A 23,881-nucleotide genomic window follows, 5' to 3' on the forward strand; every position below is an offset into this window, starting at 1 on the left:
ATCAGTTTGCTACCCTAGAAATTGACATTTTTTCTGGTGGAGGAACACCAACAAATTTAATTTGAAATTATTCTTTTACACTCGCATACGATTTTGTAGCAAAATATTCTTCAAGAATGAAAACTCGTCGTTCTATGGTAAAAGACATTCTGTTCGTAACAAGACCGGAAACGGGACAAAAGTTTAGACAGCTCAAGGAGAAACAACTCACACTGCCGTATCTATCCCGGTTGAGTAGCGCTACCAACTTCGTGTCACAAAACAAAATTTCCCTTTCTTAGAAAAAAATTGCCAGACATTAACAATTTGGTAACAGGACTAAAATATCACTGTACTAAACTTATCACACAATTTAATACTTATTTATCTATTCTTCTATCCCTGTGAATGGTCACACATAACATTTCTATATTTTTATGCATATTCTTGGCTTACAAGTGATCATTCAGTATGAAAGTATAATCTGTAGAGGGCAGTTAGAAAGTGAAATAAAATTCTAAGAAAATAAGAGTGTGACACTGAATGCTAAGAACAGTAAAATAATGTATGTTGGTCAAATTGATACAGATCTCTTTCACTCTTCCATCTGATCTCAAGATATCAAGAAACTCTCTACCTCAGTTTACCTGACATATATTATCTTTACTCTTTTTATCATTTAGTATCATGCCATTTCTTTTTAGTATTTTATTTCTCTTTGTAATTTTCCTCTGCAATTTTTTATACTCTGATCAATCACTTTATCTTTTATGTACTATGAACAAGAGACTGAGTCATAATTATTCTTAAATTCCAGTGCCTTATTATGTTTCTCTATTCTTTTATAAATTTCCTGTGCCTTATTCATACATGTGTATCTTTTTCTTTTTGATGTTTAGCCTCCGGTAATTACCTTTCATAATACTTCTGAGGATGATATACATGAGTGTAAATTAAGTGCAGTCTTGTACAGTCTCAGTTCAACCATTCCTGAGATGTTTGGTTAATTGAAACCAAACTACCAAAGACTACCTATAACCACAATCTAGTATTCAAATTTGTAAAAATATCTGACTTTACTAGGATTTGAACATTGGAATTCTCGACTTCCAAATCAGCTGATTTGGGAAGACACGTTCACCACTAGACCAACCCGGTGGCATAATGCATATCTGTGAATGTTGGGTATCACTGTATCCATAAAGATTTTAGGTGACCAATTATGAAACATAAGCCACTCCTGGAATTAACATAACTGTTCTACAGGATAACAAACATCCTATACCAGACTTGCTAAAAAAAAGTATGGAGTGAAATGTTTTCCTGTAACATCTCCATCAATCTAAACACTGTTGCCTGTCAGTATACAAATCATGCTTATTCTGTATACTATTCTTCTTTCACTATATGTCTTCTACTATCAAGACTTCCTTTGAATCTGACATCAACAGAGCATCCTCTTTATTCCACTGCTTCATAGCCTCTTTAATTTGAGAGATATTCCTCATTCTTCTGCTCAAATCTTTCCCTAGCTTTTATCTTTACTTCTCTGGTAATCATTTTCTCAGTAATACATATTCTGTTTTAAAGATAGTTTATCTTTTGCTTGTTTGTTTGCACTAACCCAGAGAAATGCAAGTTATGTAGTGTTCATTCCTTTTCTTCAGTTCATTAATTTGCAATATTTGCACTCTGCACTTATACATCTCTTCAAGAAGCTCTGCCTCTTCCAACAATTGCTCTAATATTCCATGTTCCAAATCTCATTTAACATTTGTCCAGTTTTTGTTTGTACTTTACATTCTGATTCTTTCCTGTTATTCTCTGAATAACCTTATACCCATGCAGGGGATTGTACCAAAGATAACAGTGACTGAAGGTGGTTGAATTATCAGATCATAATTAAGCACATCAGCCATTGTCTAGCTGATTAATCTGAACACAAAAATGATGTTTATATGTTGATTTTGCAGATTCACCGATTAATCTAATGAATGTACATTTTAATTTCTATAAATCCCTTATTAGATATTAAATCCATAATGACAAAGAACAAACATTTAAATGATTAGTGCACTTTTGTTATGATTAGTTATTTGGCATTTAATAATTATACTATATGGTACAAATCAGCTGCTACATAGGAATAAGCTTCTTTACTTGAATATTTAAAGTTTATAGTAATTTGAATAATTATTTAATTTTTTTATTTATTGATTATTAAACTCATGTGTTTGTTATTCCTGTTTTACTATTTTTTTTCTTTGTTTTAGGAAATACCTGATAATTTGATCGCACATCTCAATATCCATGTAAATAAAAATTTATCGTGTCTTTACGTACCTCTACAATATTCAAATAATAGTGACATTGTAGGATTCAAAACTATTAAATTACAAGAAAGTGAGACAACACAAAATTCTGATGCCGGTGCTGTAAGACTAATTGAAAGAGAGTTAACAGAACCGTGTCATAACTGTAGAGGAATTTTATTACATAAATCAAGAAGTTTTAAAAAAGATAAAGCTGTATTAGTACACAGTTTTGAAGATTTTATTAGTTTAGTAGGATTTAATTTGAATTATAATATAATATGCTTACCATATGGTATGTACTTAAAATCTATATTAAGTTTTCATGGTTAATTTAAGGTTTTTTCCAATTATTAGTTTTTTATTGGTGCTTTCTTTGTTCCTTCCTATTCTTCACTAACTGTTTAATTTCAGTGTATTTATTTCTCGCCACACCTTTAATTATTGACTTCTATATTCTAATTTTTTGTCAGATATTAGATTATATATATGACTTGCCTACTCAGTTCTTTGGGTAAGCCATATTCTCTTCTTATCTTTTTTTTCTATCATCTTAGACTTCATTTCGATTTTTTTAAACTTTCAACATTTCAATTTTCAGTATTGTTCTTTAACAATAACTTTCAAAAGGCTCAGTTCTGGCTTTCTTACTGCCTATGTTTTGTTACACACACCTTAAAAATAGATTTTAAACTTTATTTTGCAATTTTAGATCTGTTAGATATCAAATTTAATTTCTATAGTAAAAGTTCTCTTTTTTGCTATATGTGTTTTTATTTTATTAAGTTCGATTTTCATATTAATTTCTCTTGTCTTAATTGATTTAACATTAGAATCTCTTTTTCCTGATTTTTTCATTAATCTACATAGTCCAAGTGATATCTGTTTTGGGTTGGACTTTCTATATGATCGCTAATTTTTGTTTTAATGCCTCCAGTATACCATCAGAAATGATATTTTGTTATGCACCAGTTTTTAAAAGATGTGTTTAAATTTTTATTAAACAAAATATAAAAAATTGCTAAAATATCCATTTTTTTCTTATTTCCCTAGATAACTGTTTATTTTAGAAAAAAGATGGAGAGAGAAAAAAGTTCTGTTATTAAATTTTATTGGTTATCAAAATCATTGGTTGCAAATCGAAACATACATTATGCAAAAAAGCAATAACTGTCAAAAATATGAAAAAAAAACAAGATTTTTGGGAATTTTTCGAGTATTTATACATAACCTTCAAATTTAGCTTCGAAGAACTTTCTGATATGATAAAGCAACACGCCAAATTCCAACAAAATTGGTCCTACAGTTTTTTTACAATAATTTTGCAATCCAGATTTAAAAAAAAAGAAGATTTTTTGAAATTCTGTAGAGCCTGTAATAAAGGCTCTAGGTACTTGAAAATTTAATTGCATATAAAAGAGCATTTAAAATTTCAAATGCATTTTGAAAGTTTAAATTGGTTGGTTAGGAGAGTTTAGGGAATTTTTCAAATGTATTTGTAACGTTTTTGCTTTTAAACAAATTGAATATCTTCACAAATTTTTATCTAAATTAATTTTAAAAAACACAGCTTAAGAGAATTCAAAAAGATGCTTCTTTAAAAAAAAGTTTCAATTTGTTAATTATCTTCAAAAATATAACCAATCAGAGTTGACTGCCATTGTGCAACTTTGGAATAAGTTATTATCAATAAATTAATAGACATTTAGTAATAATTTGTGTTTGCCAGTATGATATGAAGATTTTAGCTAATAAGACAAGACGATTTAAAAAAATAATAATAATAATTTTGTTTGTTAAAATTGCAAATTCTCTAGGCTCTCCTAATTAACCTTTTAAAAGTTTTCAAAATGTATTTGAAGTTTAAGTGCTCTTTTATATGCGATTAAATTTTCAAGTATATAGAGACTTCATTTCAGTCTCTACACAATTTGGAACAATCACATTTTTCTTTTTAAATCTGGATTGCAAAATTATTGTGCAAAAACTGTCAGACTGATTTTGTAGAAATTTTCCATGTTGTTTTTTCATATCAAAAAGTTCTTTGAGGCAAAATATGAAGGTCCTATGTGTAATATAAGTACTCAAAAAAATCCCCAAGAAATCTTGTTTTTTCTTTTCAGTTTTTAGTAGTTGTTGCTGTTTTTGCTTCAATAATAATGTATTTTTCAATTTGTCACTGATGATACTGTGTGTAAAATTTAATAACAAAACTTTCCTGTCAATTTTTTCTCTAAAATGAACAGTTATCTAGGAAAATAGGAGAAACAAAATGGAATTTTTGCAATTTTATTTACATTTTGTTTAATAGAAATTTATAAGCATATCTTTTTCAACTGGCACCTAATGAAATAATCATTTCTGATGATATTCCAGAGGCATTAAAGCAAAAATTAGTGATCGTATAGAAAAAGTCCAAGTTTGCGCATTTTAAAACAGATACCGCCTGGACTGACATTCTTTTCATCACATTTTATTACCTATTTTTGACTATAATTTATTTTTAAGTTAAATTTTTGCCCATCATCAAACTTATGTTATTTCAATGTTTAATATTTTTACTCATCTTTATTTCAGCTAACAAAGATGATTAGCATCATATATTCAATCTGAATTAACTTCAAGTAATAGTGTTCTGTTGTGCAAAATGAATATGTTTTGTTGTATTATAATACAGAATGGAAACTTAAAATAAAACTATCAACCTGCATCCACACTCAAGTGATTTTTACAAACTTATTTTTTTATTAAAGCAAAAAACATTTTTATTCAGGAGAATTGATTCGTTTATTCTTTCAATTGCTTTTAAAAATAATTCATCTGTATAGTGATGCATTTTTATCCTCAAGTAATCATGTGCAGAGAAATCTGACATAATAATAATTAGTGACTTTTTTAAGTTACAGTGATTATTTGCCCTTTGTTTATTAGAGTGTGTGAATTTGTATTATAATTATTTTTTAAGAAGCGCTGTTCATAAAAATTATAAGTAAAACTTGCAGGTACAGGAGAAACATCTTTGGTGCTGGTATTTCATCTGTGAAAGTGGTTCAGTGAATCTTAAGTTAATTAATCTTGTTAAGAGAAGCACCTCTTACATTTACCTCTAATCAAATAATTTTAGAAAACTGAAAATCTTTATTGTAAATTTATATTAACCATTTTGTCAAAGAATGTTGTGTCTCTGTCATAGAATATCAGATTGCTCCATATTACTTGATCTACATCATGAAATTGTTTCTTATGCAGTTGAATAAGGATTTTCTATGTACCAATACATCTAGTGTTTTATGAATTGATATGCTGCGATAGCTAAATCATAAATTTGCCATTAGCAATTTGTTGAGAAGCCATTGATGGTTATTAAAATCTGTCACCCTTTTTGCCTCATTCAGTTGTTGCATTTAAGAACGTAATTTAAAGAATAATTGTTCAACAAAAATAACAGTACTGTAATCTGTCACCCTTTTTGCCTCATTCAATTCGCATTTAGTTGTTGCATTTAAGAACGTAATTTAAAGAATAAAGTATCTTACATTGGAATGTGAGTTGTTCAACAAAAATAGCAGTACTGTAGTTGTGGGCAGGCAGTAATTAGCAGAGATTAACACAGTTGAGGGGTGGAACTAATGTAGGCCAGTTTTAAGTTTCTTGCTCTATATAATTATATAGTATTAACAGTGTGACATGTTAGTATTTATATGATCTTAGTACTTCTATTTCTTTTGAATAGATTTTAAGTTATTGAATTATTATTTCTTTTTTATTGAAATAATTGTATATTAGTTACTATTAGAAGCTTTGGCTTTACAAACTTGCAAATAGAACTTTTTCAGTTTTCATATGTTTATTAATTATTTATTAAATATAAATATTTTTCAGGATTAACAAGTTTACCTCAGGAAATTTTACCAATTCTAGAGAAATATAAAAAAATTGTATTTTGGTTTGGTAATAATCCTGGTTGTTGGGATGCTGCTGGACAATTTGCAAAAAAGTTGTCTGAAGAACGATGTTATTTTGTCAGGTATTTTAAATATATATAATCTGTTTATATAATTTTTTTAAAAAAATACTTCAAAAAAGTTGTAGGATTGTTTTAAATTTAGTTTGAATATTCCATTGATTAAAATGATCAGACATGAATATATTTTTTTTTAATAAAAATTTTAAGTTTGATTTTTTCAAAATGCATTGAATTATTCTTGCAGCATACCTTTACCAAGATATTTCTGATCTTTGATCACTGGTGTTGCAGATGGTATGTCATTAATGGTGCCTGAATTGAAATGAAATAAGAACCACTATAGATTTTATAATGTAAAGCAGTATGTAGCCGTATGTATGTAGCTTATTGAGCTCTGTCTGATTCTATCAGACCAGTTACATTGTCTTTAGTTGGGTGGCTTATTTTGCAAAAGATAGTAAAAATCTAATTCAAAAACATTAAAAATAAAAAAATGTTGAATTTTTTTTTTAAAATAAAGCAACAATGTAAATACAGTACATATTTGTTAAATGCACTAAGCAACTTTACAAAGCAGGTATTGCACTAATTTAATTTTTTGTTTTATTAAATAATAAATTACTTTTTTCTAATGATTTTTCAAGAATAATTCATACTGTACAGTAAAATTATTCATACAGTACTACATCGTAACAATTACTGGATTAATTCATTGTTTAGTACATGTCTTAAAAAAATATTGTTGAAATAAGATTTGTATTATAACATTAAAAGACAAGTTTTTATTATTTATAAGAACATAACTCACATTTAGGCACACTTTTTGAGCCATCATAAAAGAAATTAATTGTTTTAAATATTAAATTAATTAAAATTTCAGTAATTCTTACAGAAGTTGGTGTAAATTAGAAAGGGTTTATTTTAAACAGGACTGGGTTGAAATAAATCGTTAACAATTTTTTTTAAATATACATTTATTTTTTTTATACATATATATAATATAAATATATAATTAATAAATACATTATAGTATAAAAAATCTTTAACATGATGTTAATATGTCAATACAGTACTGTACTGATTATCTGATTTATTAAAAATTTCTTATCAATGTATTACAACTTAAATAATATTTATAAGAATGCCCCCTTCAAATTCTGTTTGCGGATTCATTAGGCTGAATTTACATTTATATTTCTATATATAAATTTATAATTTTTTATTATTACTTTTTCAATTATTTCTAAATTATTTTCCAAACTAGTTAATTATTAGTGGTCTGCTACATTTGAGAAACATATTTGTTTTTTTTTTATTTTTAAAAGACCTGAAATGTTCATTAAATCTATCTTTAAATACTCTATTTGTTTTTCCAATATATATATATATATATTTTCACAATTATTCCATTTTATTTTATAAATACTAGAAGAATCATATTTATTTTTTATTATTACAATATTTTAAATGTTTTATTATATGGTTATCAGATTTACATTGTTTATCATTATACGCATTAATTAAGCTTTCTATAATTTTATTTGTGTAGGTAATTAAAATAAATATTTTTATTGTTTTCATTTTCATTTATGGGTTTTAACATACAGATGTTTATTTTATTGAAGTATTTGGAATTATATTTTTTATATATATTATCAATCAATGAGATATCATATCCATTCTTTATAGTTATATTCTTTATATTATTTATTTCATTATACAAGTCATGTTTATCATTTGTATATTTTATTATTCTATTTATCATGCTTTTAAAAATATTAATTTTTTGAGCCCAAGGATGGTTGGAATTTTTGTTTATAATAATCTCGTTTGAGGTTGGTTTTTTATATACTCCAGTTATTATTTGATTATTTTCATCTATTTTAATATTTACATCCAACCAGGCAAGAGTGTCCTATAAATTTTACTGTTTACATAAAAACAAATAGTTTTTTTTTTACATAAAAAAAAGTAGTTTTGCTATGAAATGAGACCTTAACCGAATCTGTAAGATGTATAAATAATTTTTTATGTGCTTTTAAAGTTGTGAAGTCCTTTTTAAATCACCTAGTACTTTAAATTCTATTAAGAATTTTTAATTCTATATTAAATTATGCAACAAGCCTATAATGATAGCCATTAATGCATGAATGTTAAGTAAGTTACCATACTCACAAAGGCTGTTGTTGTAAACTTCACAAGAGTGCATTCAAAGCCATTATATAGAGAGTTGCATATCATATTTTTTTCTACGGCTCAGAAAATATTGGGATTATTGATTTAAATCAATGATAGAATACATTGTTTACAGAATTTTTTTTTTTATTTTTCAGAAAATACATTAAACTATACATTTCTATGACAGTAGGTTATAAGTCATAAGTTCTGGCCTTTCTTTAATATTAAACGGTGTTAAAGACATTTCTCCTTCAGAATCCTAGATAATTAGCAAAATTATTAACAGTCAAATATAGAAACTTAATTAAATATTTGTGTACTTTCCAATTAACTTCTGCTTGCTAATTACTGACTTGATTAAAATTAAAGTAAAAAACCAGCTGATATATTAAACAACACCCACTTCTTACTGGTCAGTGATTGAAAAGAGTAGGCTTTTTGATTGTTTGAACACCTGTATCATAATGAAATTCTGTTTTATAACGACCCTCAGTATGATACTAATTCCAGCCGCATAATTTGAACATTTGTAATACAGCCGTAGAAAAAATTAATTACAATATGAATGAACTATAATTGATTTTTTAACCAGAGTTTATCATCTCTTTTTTTGTACTTTATTTTAATAATAGTTTAATTTATTACTACTAGTATTAGCAACTTTCTATTATAAATACTGTTTAAATTCAGTTATGTTACTGTTATATTAGGTTTTTAACCTTTAGATTGTTGTATATCTAGATGATAGTTATTATTAAATTGTCTATGTTACTGCTATAGTACACAGAAATAAAAAAATTGCTGGCTAACATTTGTCATCAGATGTCACTGAACTCGGTGTGCTGCCTAAGAGTTGTGTTACTATATCTATTTTCCAATTGCTTTTGGTAAATTTATTGTTTATTGTTTATTTTAATTGTTTATTATATAAAATTTAGGCCTACAAAAGAGAACCCACCAGCACATATTGTTTTGCAACATGAAGATGGTGGTGTGACAGTGAAATCAATCATTGAGAAAGCTGAGTCAATCAGACATCCATCAATAATTAATTTTTCATCAATAAGGCAGGATGTTCTCTCTGAACTGCAAAACATTGATAAGGTACAAAGTACATAAATTATTGTCTGTATATGTTGAAAAAATAGTTAAATTACAAACAAGTAACCTTTAGGATAAAATTTGCATGACAGAAGAATTTTATTATATTGTGATGGCTCAACCGATTTTGTGAATTTCTTACACTTATTCCATTAATTCTTATTGAAATACTGAAAGAACTTTTTCTTTACTATTATTTTCATTAATCATTAAACTATATTAGTTGTCTGCAGAACTTAAGGTTATATTATTAGGCTGTATATCTAAACGTCTTTAAATTTTGGGTTAAGTAAATAAAAAAATGGTTGTGTGTTTTTAATCAGAATTATGTACTGTATTTAATATATTTCAATAAGAGTATTTTTTTTAAGATTAAAAAAGTTTAAATTTTAGGTCTTACTGATTAACCCTGTTTGGCTATTTTTGTTTATGAAACATGATGCTGAAAATTTGGTGGTTGGTTTCAGTATTTCATTCATGTTTTTTTTTTCAATTGTATTACAGTTAAAGAAAACAAAAGGGATCTTTTCTTGCCTATAAGGTGTCCACCGTATATTTTGTGTCCACTGATAAAATGGTTCATTTCCAACCACAGAGTTCTTCACTGACCAAAAACTGCAGGCCTCAGCATGGAATGCTGAGATCAGTTAAATGGACCTTCAAAGATCCATTTATCTGGATATGACCTTTATATCCAAAATTAACAGGTTAAGCAATTCAGTTATAATCTCTGTAGATTGAGAGACTGATGACAGACAGAGATATAAAAACATGTGGACACCACATGACTTGTATGCCTATTAAATTACATATATACTTTTTTTTTTAAATGAAAAGTACATAATATTTTATTTCATTAATAACTTCTGATATTTTTGTATATTTTTTTCTATTGTTATTATTGAATTATTATTTATTGTTAAAATGTTTTTACAATCGGAGAGGTTAATAATTATTAATAAATCGATATATTTAAAAAAAGGAGATTAAGTCTGATTCGATCCGATCTGCCTTTCCCTTCTAAGATCCAAATATTTCATTAATTAAAATGTTATTTGGCTATAAATCTGAAACCAATGAAAGTAAGTACCAGTTATGATATTTCGTTGAAAAGCTCTCAATGACAAATTATTATTGCAGTTAAGAAAAAGTCCAAAATCAAAATTTTTTGATTTTGTGCTTTTTTGAACACTTTTGGTCCAATTGATTGCAATCAAACGGGGAGGTGCAAGGTGTGCACAACTAGATGTTGCAACAGTCCTAAATCCAAAATTTCAATATCCTACGGCTAGTTTTTTTTGAGTTATGCGAGACACATAATTACGTATGTATGTACAGACATCACGCCAAAACTAGACAAATTGTATTCGGTGATGGTCAAAATTAAATTTTCCATTGAAATCTGAAAACCAACATTTTTCCCAATCACAATAATACTTCCTTTACTTCGTACAAGGAAGTAAAAATGTCTTCATGAGGATTTCAATTGACTTAAAAACCTTTTATAAAACATTTTTCATACTTGTGTATTAGATTTTGATATTCTCTACTATGCTTATTATACACAGTTGTGCCATTGAGGGTAGATCTGAATATGCATTTTTTTATTTACAGGTTCAAGGAATAAAATGGCAAAGGTTTCCTGGACTGAACAATTTAGTGAAAGGATTTCGTAGAGGTGAACTTACAATATTTACTGGACCAACAGGATGTGGTAAAACTACATTTCTTAGTGAATATTCACTTGATTTACTAATGCAAGGAGTATGTTTATTTTTGTGATCTATTTTCATTATTTTATGACTTAGAAATTTGATATTTTTTTATTATGTAACTATATATTATATGAGGTGTAATAAAAAATAAGCATTTTTTTAATTCTGCACACTGTCTTTTCAAATGGGTTCTACTTTTTCCTACACCATGGCATTACTTTCTGTAATGCATATCAATATTATTATCTACATTACAAACGTAGTTCAAATTTAATTTCTGTGTAATTAGAATGTATTTTAAAATAGGTGTTAATTTATTTTGTTTGAAAGTGGAATAACAAAGAAGATGCATTAAATATTGTGTTAAAAATGGAATAAAATGCAGTTATGTAGTGATGTTAGAGAAACAATTTTGATTGAAATTTTGGTTATAAAATAAGTAGCAAATCTGTTCCAAAACTGTTTAATTCTCAACAAAATTGCAACATCACAGAATAATTGCTAGCTGAAATAACTGAGTTTCAAAATTACGCAAATCTGTTATTAAAGGTAATGAAATTTGAAGCTCTATGTATAGTGGTTTTGTTATACATAGAGCTTCAAATCACCCATGGTCACATAAGAAATATTATAAAACAGATTGCTATGTATAATGGTTATGAGTAGGTTGGCAAATAATATTTATAATAAACAAATAGTAAAAATTAAAAATAACAAAAATTTAACACCAATAAATCACACACAAAAAATTGATAATGTATATTTAAAATATGTATATACTGATAAAATAGTTGAACTCATTACAAAGGTTTATGATAGTAATAAGTTCAGACTTTTTTTTAACCCTCTTACCTCCCAAGACTGTCCTCACCATCAGGTTATATTCCAGTCTTTGGGGGGGGGGGGGGGCTTGTAGCCTCCAACATTATATTTGGTGCCCAAACTGAGCCCAGCTATACTGTTCCCAGCAGTAACACTTGATCACCAGGTCTAGGTCCTTTATTGCCATGTCTCAAAGTCTCAAATGGGGCTGCTTCAAAGGGCCTCCCCACTCGGACTTCAGTCTTAACAAACCACCCTATCCCTCCCCAGGAGTCCCCGCTTCACTCATCGAAAATGAGACACCATAGCATCTCACCCCTCCTGAACAGGACTGTCCGTCCAACCCTAATCTGACATCCCCCACAGTTCCTTCAGTTCCCCAATCCTCAACTTCTTCTGCTGTCTTCCTCTTAATGATATTGTTTATCATCTCGCTAACCACTCTCCAGTTATTTTTCCCATGAAACATTGCCTCTACTATATTATCTGGGGTAACCATACCCACTTTGCTATAAAACTTCTGCTTCTCTTCATCCCATCTTGAGCAATGAAAAACTGTATGCTCTACTGTATCCTCTTCAGTACAGTAGAGACATACATCAGCCCTCCTCTTCCTTTTAAATAAGTAACTGTTAAAACAGCTGTGGCCCATAAAAAATTGGGTGAGCTGAAATGACAGCTCCCCATGTCTCCTTCTATACCATACCTTAATGGACGGGATCAACCTCCACGTCCACTGCCCAACCTTTCTCTCTCCCATCAATTTTGCCACCTCTAACAATTCTTCTCTTGCAGTCTTCTTAATCATCCCCTTTGAATCTCCATTCCCTCCATAGCCAATAACTCAAGAGGAGGCAACAATGTCACAACCAAAACGGCTTCCGTAGAGACCATCCGATATGTACAAGCTACCCCGACAGCCAGCCGCCTCTATAGCCCCTCAAACTTCCTGACTGCCTTCTTCTTCTCTAAGGCTCTACTCCATTCAGAGACCACATACAGGCTGACGAACTCCACCACCGCAGCTAACATCCTACGCTTGGATGTACTCGGCCCACCAATCCTACTCATAAGCCTGGAGACAGCTGATAAAGAGTCCTACTGGCTTTATCAACTGCCTCCATCACATGCGGCTGAAAGGTGCATTTGGAGTCAATTCAAACTCCCAAATGTTTAGCCTTCTTCACCAGCTCTATAGCCACCCCTCCAACCATCAATGTAATTTCTTCCAGACTCCTCCTCCCTGCCATTACCACTAACTTTGTCTTCTCTGACGCAAGACTGAGATTTCTCTCTCTCAACCACTTACCCACATAAAGATTGCCAAGTTACCTCATCACACCACCTCCTCCTCTGTCTTTTCACTGATCACTTGAGACACATCATCAGCAAATCCTGTAATATGGATACTCTCAGGATACTCAACCTGAGGATGCCATCATAAGCATGGTTCCACAGAGTCGACCCTAGCACCGAACCCAGCAGAACCCCACACTCCATTGCTGCCTCTAATTCCTGTCCTTCAGCCACCCCAACCACCACCCAATTCGTAAAATAATTCTGGATATGTTCTGGAAGAGTTACAGAGAAGATTTCTCTTCTCAGCACGTTGAATGCATTAAGTACCTCCAACAATGCCACCGCCGCAATAGACCTTGTCCGCCATGTGCTTGCTGCTGTCCGTTCTACCAAGCTCATGACCCTCTCCATCACATCCATCATGGTGCACCCCTTCTTGAACCCATACTGAAGGTCACTAAGGTCTTTCATACCAACCTCCTCTGACAGTCTCTCCACAATCATCCTTTCAAACAATTTACTTAAGCAACTAAGAAGGCACAGTGGTCGAAAGTTGCTTGGATCTTCCACTATATCCTCCCCCTCCCAGAATAGCACCACCTTGGCCCTCTTCCACTCATCCGGCACATTACCATCAATCAATATTCAGTTAAACGCATGCAAGACCTGGCCTGGCACCACCTCAACCGCAGCCGCCTCATTTGGGATGCCATCCAGTTCTGGACTCTTCTTTCTAGAAACAGCCCTACAGCCCTCCACATCTCCTCCAAAGAAAATAATGGGATCTCCACCGCAGCCACCTCCTCCTCACTCTGCACTTGGTGCCTGGGAAATAACACCTTAATACATTCCTTTGTTATTTTCGCCAAAAGAGCGCTCTACCAAATTACCTGGTCATAATCCTGTAGGCGCTATCCCAAATATCCTGCTCAAGATTAGAACAAAGTTCTTTCCTTTTCTCCTTCTTACTTCTCAAAATTGCCATTCTATACACCTTCCTCTTATCTGCCAACACCACTCTACTTTGTCTAGCCTCCTCATTTTCACCACCCCTCCTCCTTGCTATCTGCAGACCATGACGGGCCCTCATACATTCAGCCCTTGCCTCTGCCACCACTGCTGACCACCAGTAAACGTTTTTGTTACGCCGACCACCACTGTCCAATGACTCCTCAACCGCCCTTGACATCACAGCTGTTAAATATCCAGGCGTCATCTCCATATGCCCAAGACTCCACCATCTTACTCTTAAATTTGCGGAGTCCTTTTTCAGAAATCACCTTTCTCTCCTGCACACCAGCCTGATGCACTGAGTCTCCCACTTCAAAGGGGTGACTCTTACCCAAAGAGGTGACCCAAAGGGGTGACTCTTACTTCAAAGACTCTCCTCCTACCTCATCACTCACCAACTCCTCATCCTTTGGACCAACGTTGGTGAAACAAATGTTACATCAACAAAGGAATATCCATTATACCTCACCAAGGTAGGCACTTCGCCATCATTTAGACACATCAGTCCTTTATTCGCAACCGTTTCTTCCAAAATAATACCTCTACGGTTGGTAATATTACCCCTCTAGGCCACATTTTTGGCATTAAAATCTCCTGTCAAAACCAAGTCCTTCCATGTTTGATTTAATATCACACACAAATCCTCTGCTATTTACTCGAACTCTTGCACACTGCAGCTGGGAGAGGTATACCCACTAACCACCACTATATCTGAGAACTCCATAAATACAAAGCTCCTACCCTCATTTCTTGAGAGTAGAGGTCTACCTCTAACTTCATACAGGACAGCACTCTTCTCCCTGTCTGCCATCCATCCCTGTTCCTCCACTCTTCTCAAATTGGGCTCTGACACCAATAATACATCAATGTCCAACCTCCTACCTAATTCTAGCAGGGCATCAAGCGTTGACCCACTACTATTTACATTCAACTAAAGGAATCTAACCATTTTTGGGTTTGCAGAGGGTGCTACCCATCCGATGCCCCTTCTTACCACACTTCAAACACCTCATCTGCATCTTACAGTCTACCAACCTGTACCCAACTTCACATGTAGATAGGAATGCTTCTATCAGTCTTCACATGTAGATAGGAATGCTTCTATCAGTATATAGGAAAGCACATGGCATTCCTATCTACTCTACTACATCTAGCAGCCACATGCCCACTCACCTGACACTTATAGCACCTAGGCTCATTTTCTTTGTTGGGACACCCGACAGTGCACCCAACCCACTCTCACTCTCCCCATAGCAGCTAATCCTGCAGCCGTCGCCACCAGTGTAGTAACTACTGCATTTTTAGTACCCCCCACAGGCCGGCCAAAGCAAAACCACCTTCATCTCACCATCAAAATCTCCAGAAGCCTCCCTAATGGCTGCCACAATTTCCTCTTCTGACACCCCATCGCCAGGTCTCTTACATACAGGAATCCTTGCTTCTCAAATCCACAAGTGACGCTTACTCCTGCTAATTTATTCTTAATTGCCTTTGACACCACCTCACACTCACGCTTGGGAGTCTATATGCAGGGATCCCTCGCCACCCTTCTTCATCAACAAAATCTCACTGAAATCGCTCTGACTAGCTCCCTCTTTCACCTTCTTGACTAAGTCAGCATAGAAGGCTCCATCTGCCCTAAGCACAATCATACCAGAGCTCTCACCCTCATCTTGTTGGGTTCTCATCGCTCGTCTAGCCTCTTCCACATAAACCTCAAATTTCTTATTCTCCCTCCTACCACAACACTCAAGCAACTTTTTGGTTATCATGCCATACTTGTCTTCCACCATACCATATTTAATCGCTGCATTTAATTCCATTAGCTTTCTCAATGACCTATACACGTCCTCAACCTGTCCAACTTCTGACACAAGTTGACCCCACTTTAGTTTACCTTGCTTAGCCAACCTCCTCACCACAGTTGCTCTTTCCCACACCTTTCTTTCAAATTGTGCCTTGCTCACTATGTTGTACAAAACCACAATATCCTCTCCACCAACAACAAAAATTGATTCTTTAACATGCTCACACTGCGAGAAGGTCTCCACAAGCCACCTCTTACTTCTTAACACCGGAAAGTCTTCTTCCAACACTCCCTCCTAAAGTTGTTCCAACAACCGCCTACCCTCCCTTGCATCGTTTGCATAGCCACCTCCACAACCTTTTTGCTCGGCACCACTCCACAAGAGTAACCCGCACTCTTCAACTCCTTTCAATCAGCCACAAAGAGCACTGCTTAATTTCCACTTTAGCGTTAGCCACCACCAACTTAGCTAACCTTCCAACCTGCATGCCAATCTCGTCCAACAATTGTTCAAAAGCACATAGCACCAGTGGTTGCATTACCTCTTCTTCCTCTGCCCTCTGATGCTTTAACATATGGTCCAAAGACCCCATTCTTCTTGGCAACTTGACTAAAACTTTAACAGCACCTGGCTTCTCCACCACAAAAGGCCCACCTTCCTCCTTTTTTGATGAAGGCCTCTCCTCTCCTCTAACCGAAGACCTAGGAAGGCTTTTCCTGGGCCTAAAAGCGTTTTCCTCCATTTTCTTCCTTATTCACCAATACAATCTACCTTCAAATCCTGAAAAATGAACTCTGCTGTATTCCGCATATTTTGAGCACCCACAAGCCGTTTTATATGAGGAACTGGGGGAGTTTTTTTGGGGGATCGGGGAGAATTAAAATGTATAAGTCCAAAAAAGGGTTAAAAATTTTGGGGTCACCCTGCCAAAAGTTGGAGAATGACCCAAAACATATTGAATCGGAAGGAGTTTTTGATAGGACCAATAGGAGGAACTGATATATAGTAAAAAAAGGATTACCCTTTTTATTTCTTCACAGGACTTAGAAAATTCACAGTATAACTCACCAAGAAGCAGACAACATTTTAAAGTCCTTGTTTACACCTATATCATCCCTGGAGAAACTCATACAGCAGTAAATCACTCAATTATAAACCCTATTTCACTAATCAATAAGGTGTAAAACAAAAAACTCAAAATAAAAAAACAATTTGTCGTCCAAAAATCATTTCACATCATCAACACCTCCAAAACATTCCGCCAACAAAATCCAAACCTCAAAACCGTAAATAATAAAAAAAAACCTTCCAAAATTCACTAAAATGCAGAGCAGCACAAGACACATCTACATTTTCTGACATCCACCACTTGTCTTTCTTTAAGTTCAGACCTGCATACCAGACAAATAATCACATAATAAAACATTTAATAAGTATTATGTGTAATAATACTTTTAATGTATACAATTTGAGTGGTATTTATAAAATCGTATGTAATGATTGTGCCCATATTTATATTGGTAAAACCACTAGATCTTTTAAAACTAGATTCATGGAACATTTTAGAAGTTATAAAAAATATAAATTTGGTTTTTCAAATGTATCAGATCATTTGATTAAAAATAAACACACAATATCAGATATTCAGACAAACTTAAAAATATTAGAAATTAAAAAATGCAATATGGATGGGAATAATAAGGGTTTTGACATTTTAGAAAGGTATTTTATATATATAAACATAAGAATAAATTTAATATGATCTACCTTCAAACAGTATATGAGGATGACTGTATTATAAAGGCTGCAGTAGATAGTACCACTATCTGTTTTTATGATAGTGTTGAGTAATTGATCTTTCAGTATGGTTAGTAGAGTAAATTCAGTGAAATGGGTGGCACATGAATTTGCTTTTCTTAAGTTTTTTTTAAATTTATTTTAAATGTTTTAATTTTTATCTTTGCTTTAATTATATTTTTACATTTTAATTTTAACTTAATTGATTAATCTTTATAATTTTAAACAATGTTTTATATTTTATGTTTTTTTATTTCTTGTTTTGATTATGATTTTAAAAAAATTATAATTTAAATAAAAGTTAAAAATCTTTTTATATAAGATTTTAAAGATGATAAGTTATATTTAATTTAAATATTTTAATAAAATTTAATTGTTTTAAAAATATTTTTAACATAAAATTATAAGTGAATAAGTGTTATGTTATCATGGTTTGCAAGTTTATGATGTTTTTTGTAATATATATATATATACAGGGTGTCCCATATAAAATGCAACCCAACCTTATATTTGTAGGTAGTGAAATAATAAAAAGGCATATGTAAATGTAATTTTTATTATTACCATCCATTACCTTACATTTAGAGTAAATGTTGGAAGTGGCCGCCATCTTCTTGATTACAAGCTTCAATTCTTTTTACAGCGTTTCTTGCAACTTTTTTCAAAGTTTGTGGCTGGATATTTAATACAGCTTGTTCAATATTGACTTTCAAGTGTTCGTGGTTTGTTGCTGTAGGCTTTTTCTTTGAGGTAACCCCATAGAAAATCCGCCGCAGTCAAATCTGGAGATCTTGGTGGCCACAAGCCTCGATCAATAACACGATTACCAAAGAATTCCTCAACGAAATCAGAAGTTGCACCTGCGTAATGCGATGTCGCACCGTCATGTTGTAACCAGCAGTGTCTGTCTTCCTCTTCCAAGAGTGCAATGAACTGAAATAAAATAGCCTGATATTGTTCTGCATTAATGGTGTACTCAAAAAAAAAACCGATTATTTTCTTCCGCGATATCGTGCACCACATGCCCAACTTCTGTGGATGTAATTGTTTTTCGTGATAAACGTGGAGATTTTCAGCACTCCAAATTCAACTGTTTTGGCTGTTTACGAAGCCATCCAAATGAAACCATGCTTCATCTGTGAAAAATAACGAATGACGCAGATCTTTTGTGTTCCTTGTTATTAACAGAACCAGTCTCTCTAAATTTTGCAACTAACCTTAATACTGATGTTTTGTTAGGAGCTGGTTTATCTGGGTATTTATGGCGAAACAAATCTTGCACAGCAACCACTGATTTCGTACTGAAGTACAACTCAACAATGAAAACACGTTCATCTAGCGAAAACACCATCTTGTCTCTAGCAATACACTGAACATTATCATTGCATTGTTGTTACTATCGGTAGTGTTCTACTGTCGTCGCGATGTTCAGATGTTGGACGAGTCCATTTCAGTAACAAGTAGGGGAGTAAGCTTGAATATTGAAATTTCATGGATGAGTGATTGATGGGTTGCGTTTTATATGGGACACCCTGTATATACATATATGTATGCAGCTGAAGATGCAAATCAAGTTTGCAAAAGCACTTCTGATTGTGTAATAGAATAAGGTAAGTCATCCTATTTCAATTATTCTGTACTTGGGTTGATCTATTAAAAATATATATAGTGGTAACCAGTTAGAATTAAAAGAACAGATAATGAGGTGACTAGAGAAATTGATTTTAGAAAAATATGAGAAGCTGAGAAGCAAATTTTCTCCATCAGTAAAATTGCCCACAACAATGAAGACAACAAATAAAAAAATAATAGATTACAAAAAGAAAGCTGCAGTTCAGAATTAAGTGAGAAAAATGGTCTAGCCCCAAAGACCATTCTTTTAAATTTGCTTGTCAATGAAGTATATAAAGGAATAAAAGAAAAATTTGAGGCTGTAATTTCAGTACAAGAAGAGAAGACAAACGTATTGGAATTATTATTATTTAGGTTTATGTATTGACATTGTTATTTTGGTTGGAACTAGGTGTAGTTAAAAAATGAATGAATGATCAATTACTAAGAGAAAAAAAATTCAATTTAAAGTAACCAAAAGTAAAATAAGAACAGAAAAAAGTTAATACTAAGTTAGAACACAATTTATACCCTGGTAACCTGAGTTGCCACAAATTTTACAATTTTCTTCTTTCGATTAGAACGTTTTAGATTTTGTATTGCCTTTCTTCTTTCCATTGGTTCCTGTACTCTTTCATTTTTTCCAAGGGTGCTTGTTTTTGCTTTTTCCATTTTATCTAATTTGAAACCTGAATTGTTTTTTGAAACTGTATTCTATCTGTTATTTTTTTCCAGTTTTTATTCAGTTTTACTGTCATTGTTTATTACCCATTGCCAACCTATTTTTGTTTTTCTGTCTTTGTAAAAGTTAAAACTCATTCTATAAATATGGCCAAAAATGTCATTCTTCTTTTCCGCTTCTAATTGTTTTATTTCCTGGTAAATTTCTTTGTTAGATTTTATGATATAATCATCCTCTATTGTTTCAGGTTCTTTCAGGAAAAAATCTTTCTTAAGATTCTTCTTTTAGAAGATTTCTTACATTAAACTTTCTTAAACACTTGCTTGCATATAAGGCTTCTGGGCAAATTACTGTTTTGTAGTGTCATAGTTTAGCTTTATAGCTTAAGAATTTCTTGTTGTAAACATCTGCTGTCAGTCTATAAACTGTTTCCATTTTACAAATCCTACTTTTAATTCTTTCTTTTTCAAGTACAGTTGCTGTTATTATCTTTCCAAGATATCTGAATTTGTCTACAGTTTGTCCAATTTTATAGTTAAAATTATAAAGAAATTACAAATTTCAACAAAGTTATAAAATTGTAAAGAAGGATGAAATAAATAAACTACCAAGAGGAAGAAGCACAAACCTACTTAAGAACTTTTATTAAAAAAAAAAAAAGAAATTAATTCACCCGTACCAAACATTTAGGAATTAGGAAGAAATTCTTAAAAATATATGTGTTTTTATGCATTCATAAAGCACAACGTAAGTAATAAGGAAGTTAAAAAAACAAATTGAGAGAAATTAAAATTGAGAAGTCTGTGGCAGAATCTTTTTCATTAACAAGGACTTCCATTTCTGCAGCTTCTATATGTTTTAGTTTTTTCTGAGTACCAATTTTCACTACCATACTATAAAATAAACATTACATTCTCAGCTGAAGATTTACCCTTTTTATAAAATTTTTTTTAATATAAAAGCAAAAGGATAATATTGGACAAATTCAGATAAAGCTTTTATTTAAATAAATTTGTGGTTTGGGATTTTATTGATATAATAATTTCATATATATCATTAATTGCATTTTATAAGTTAATAGAATTTAATTTTTTTTTATTAGGCATCAACATTATGGGGTAGCTTTGAAGTAAGGAATCAAAGATTAGCTCGCACCATGCTTCAACAGTACGTACAGCTACCACTTGATTTGCATCCAGATAAGTTAAATTATTGGGCTGATAGCTTTGAGCGACTTCCTTTACATTTTATGACATTTCATGGTCAACAACCATTAAAAGTTGTACTTGAGGTTAGATTATTAATTTGATTCACAATTTCATTTATTAGTTCCAGATTGTAAATGTCTGGATTTTGTTACTCATAAAAAAATTACACAATAATAATAATAGTGTGTGTCAAGATTGATGCAGAGAATCAGTGCTTTGAATACTAGATCATGGATTTGAATACTAGATCGTGGATATCAGTGTTCTTTGGTGGTTGGGTTTCAATTAACCACATATCTCAGGAATGGTTACCTGAGATTGTACAACTACACTTCATTTACATTCATACATATTGTCCTCATTCATCCTCTGAAGTAATACCTTATGATGGTTCCGGTGGCTAAACAAAAAAAAAAGAAAAGAGGATCAATGCTGCTTGCCTTCTTGTTTAGGAGATTGATAGTTTGAGGCCAGGCCATAGAAGTTTTATTGTAACTAACAGTTCTTTGATGATATCTTTCAGCTACCATTCTATTATTGGGTTTTAATTAATAACACATCCTGGCCTGACAATGTAGATTTATTACAAGCCATATGTTTGCTTCACAATACATGATGAAGTTGGCTATGTCCTTCATTAAACAAAGCTGCAATGAATATCTCCAAAATTTTCAGGATATCATATGAATTAATTGATGCAGTGCGTTCAGAAAGTTGCTGTGCGCTGGAATTATGGAAGTGCAATGACAAAACCTTTTTAATTATTACTTTATATTTTTATTTCATTATTTTATAGAAATGGATATTACAATAACTGAAATAGTTTATATAAGGTGTTGAAAATGACCTTCTCTAACATCATTACAACACTGCACACATTTCAATCGCATTCTTCTCGTCTTCGTGGATAAACATCCTTGAAGAAGAGAAGAGTGGTAGGCCTTCTGTTATGAATGATGATTTTGTCAGGAAAATTGATGAAAAAGTGTGTGAAAATCAAAGATTCAACATCTCTAAACTTTCAATTCCCGCAAATTTCTCATACAGTTTTGTACGAGATTGTGTATGCTCAATGGGTTTCAAAAATGCTCACAGAGATCCATTGCACTAAACGCGAGGAAGGTTATGGCTACTGGTTTTGGGTTGCCAAGGTAGTTCTTTCTGGCCGATTTTATGGAACGTGGTACAATGATTACTTCAGTAGCCCACTGTGAAATTTTGAAGAAACTTACGCGAGTAATCTAGAACAAATGTCATGGTATACTGTCATCCGGTGTTGTTTTTTTTTTGCATGACAATGTTCGTTCTCACAGTGTTAAAAGAACTCAAGAACTTATAAATTAGTTCCAATGGGACTTTTTTATGCTTTTACTGCTTTAAGCCTGGACTTGGCATCGAGTGATTTTCATCTCGTCACTCATATGAAATGACTCTTATCACAGCACTTTAGTGACAATGACAAACTTTAAAATGCTGTGAAAAGTTGGCTGGATACTCAGGCAGCTGAGTTTTATGATGAAGGTATTTGTAAACTAGTGAAACACTATTACAGATGCTTGAATTTAAATTGCAACTATGTTGAAAAATAATTACAATATGTAGCTTTAAGTTGTACATAGTAAAATATTTTTATCTCTGCAGGTGTTTTATTTAGAGCCAAACGGAGGTTACTTCCCAAACTACTCTCTTTAAAAGGAAATCTGAAGAAATAGCATAAGAAGTTGAAATATCTGTGGGATGTTGTTACAGTATTCTCCAGAAACTCTGAAAATGCATTACGGATGTCAGTGCATTTAATAAATGTAGTCTGCAGATCAGAAAGAAATGTAAATAGGCTGACAAAAAAAGAATTCTGGAAAAAATTTAATCACATGGTGATTTTTGGTATGCTACACAGAAAAGAAAGCAGTCACAATGAAAACTTATGTGATCTCTTGGAATTAGAAGTTTTATGTGGATAAGAACAACAAAAATGTTGTGTTAGATTTTCTTTTTATTCACAGAATATTGTACAACTTGATAAAATGTTAAGAAATAAACATATGTTGATATCCATCATTGCTTACAGGATGTAGTCAAAATTAAACATATTGAAAAATAGAAAATAAACAGTTAGGTTCTATTACTGTCAATCTGCCAACACAACACACAATGTAGGAGCTGAAGTACATATAGTATAAGTTGGTTCAAAAACGTTTTGAATGTTGGCAAAAGTGTTCATTTGCCAAAAGAGAGTACAATGAAAGAAATTTAATATATACATCCAGATTTTTTTACTCCAGGAACATTTTGAAACTATTTTTACTTCCTTATATGAAGTAAAGGAAGTATTGTGATCCCAAAAATTTCAGTTTTTCAGATTTCAATGGAAATATCTTTGTTTATTCCTAA

At 31.9% G+C, this 23,881-nt stretch overlaps 1 protein-coding gene across 1 annotated transcript in view; it reads left to right on the plus strand.

Moving 5' to 3' along the window:
* The window catches only part of mtDNA-helicase (mitochondrial DNA helicase), a 42,464-nt gene that overhangs the window by 11,506 nt on the left and 7,077 nt on the right, over positions 1 to 23,881 (plus strand). Inside the window, exons 3-7 of the mRNA XM_075374272.1 lie at positions 2,253 to 2,586; positions 6,174 to 6,318; positions 9,375 to 9,540; positions 11,152 to 11,301; positions 21,385 to 21,573. Of these exons, the coding sequence (XP_075230387.1) occupies positions 2,253 to 2,586; positions 6,174 to 6,318; positions 9,375 to 9,540; positions 11,152 to 11,301; positions 21,385 to 21,573 (984 nt within the window). The remainder of the gene's footprint in view (positions 1 to 2,252; positions 2,587 to 6,173; positions 6,319 to 9,374; positions 9,541 to 11,151; positions 11,302 to 21,384; positions 21,574 to 23,881) is intronic.

Source organism: Lycorma delicatula, chromosome 8 (assembly GCF_047948215.1).
Source record: "Lycorma delicatula isolate Av1 chromosome 8, ASM4794821v1, whole genome shotgun sequence".
Classification (NCBI taxonomy): Eukaryota; Metazoa; Arthropoda; class Insecta; order Hemiptera; family Fulgoridae; genus Lycorma; species Lycorma delicatula.